At 49.9% G+C, this 1,476-nt stretch overlaps 1 protein-coding gene across 1 annotated transcript; it reads left to right on the plus strand.

The window, feature by feature from the left end:
* Nucleotides 1-508: 508 nt before the first annotated feature.
* On the plus strand, nucleotides 509-772 carry TINCR (TINCR ubiquitin domain containing). Its single transcript, XM_059831607.1, has one exon. The coding sequence runs from the start codon at nucleotides 509-511 to the stop codon at nucleotides 770-772; it is 264 nt and encodes an 87-aa protein (XP_059687590.1).
* Nucleotides 773-1,476: the final 704 nt, after the last annotated feature.

Consider the following 1,476-nt stretch of genomic DNA (forward strand, 5'->3'; position numbering starts at 1 on the left):
CCCATGAGGAATTTTTCACTGTGCAGAGTACTTTTCTCTTCTTCATTAAAATGGCCTTGTTAAATAGCTGTGAGGTTCCTCAACACCTACTTTGTTGAACTGATCTACCCCACAGCTGGCAGCTTTTTAGAGCAGGAGACATGAGGCTACTAAACCCATTCATTTCTCACATGCACCCACGTTTCTAATGGCTATGGAGATCCAGCTTTAAAGTCCTCTGAGAGCCATTGGAATGAAGAGCACTTTGTGAAGATGTTATAATTATTATAGGATTTAGGGGTGTGTGGAAATGATTCATGGAGACGTTTCCCAGCCAGCAGGCTCTTGGAGCCAGGTGAGCTCTTCCTTGGAATGTGAAGCATGCAGCGCGGCAACTGGGAGGAACAGGTTTGGCAGGACATTTTAAGTTGTTCACGGCAGACAGCCTCTTCAGAGCCACATCCCTGCTTTACCAACCTCCCAGCTGGATGTTCCTCTCTGCCACACTGGCCCTGGTGAGCTGGAGAGGATGGACACGCTGCGAAGGAGCCTTTCTCGCTGGAAGAGGTACCACATTAAGGTGCACCTGGCTGACGAGGACCTGATGATGCCCCTGACAGTCAAGCCTAGAGACACGGTGATGGACCTGCGGGCTCACTTAGTACGGGAGGGCGTCACTTCCTGGAAGAAGACATTTTATTACAACTCCAGGCAGCTTGAGGAGCATGAGACTCTCAAAGAAGCTAATATCCAGAATGGCTCTGTCCTGCTTCTTGTCAGCAATAAAAGGTAGGCAAGGAGCTCGTCTGCAGCGGGGGCAGTGCAAAGGAAGGGGAATACTCTGTGTATCTTAGCCCTTTGGGACACTTTCCTGTTGGGGTTTGCAGAAAGCAGATCAGGAACTCAAACCCTGCAATTTCTAGCAGGCAGATTGGGATTCAAGGCTCTTCAGCTCCAGATGTGCTGTGGTGTGAAATAAGGGGGTAAGAGGAGGAGGAAATCTGGTTGATGCTGCCTGTCCTGTCTCTGATCAGGTCTCACTTTCCCAACTAAGTGGCCAAGCACAGAGGGAGAGACAAGATGTGCAAAAGGGCAAGGGAGATTGTGCGATGTGGGGGAGCGCTCTGGGAGCCTCTCGCTTGTCCTCATTCTTTTTAGTCGATACTTTCTGCAAGTATTTGGGGGTGGCACAGTCCTGCTTTGACAGGAAAGAGCTGTGAGCTGCCAGCTTACAGCAAAGCACAATGAGCGCTGGACAGAGACGGCAAGAGGCTGCAGCTTCCCAAAATGTGGCCAGATCATGGCAGTTATGTATAGCGAGACTAGAGACTTCCAGGATAGCCAGTGGAAAGGAGATCAGTCAGGGCAAGTCTTAAGTTCTGGTGGGAATGAAAGCTGAGATAATGGGACCCATGGGCCCACAGCATAGTTTAGATTCAGTGGGGAGAATTTATGCCCACCTGTGCTGTCTTTCCTAATACCTGGTTGTTGCTGCCA

The sequence above is a fragment of the Gavia stellata genome, chromosome 32, assembly GCF_030936135.1.
Source record: "Gavia stellata isolate bGavSte3 chromosome 32, bGavSte3.hap2, whole genome shotgun sequence".
NCBI lineage: Eukaryota > Metazoa > Chordata > Aves > Gaviiformes > Gaviidae > Gavia > Gavia stellata.

Coding starts and splice junctions, on each gene's coding strand:
- TINCR (XM_059831607.1), top strand. CDS start 509: ATGGACACGCTGCGAAGGAGCCTTTCTCGCTGGAAGAGGTACCACATT.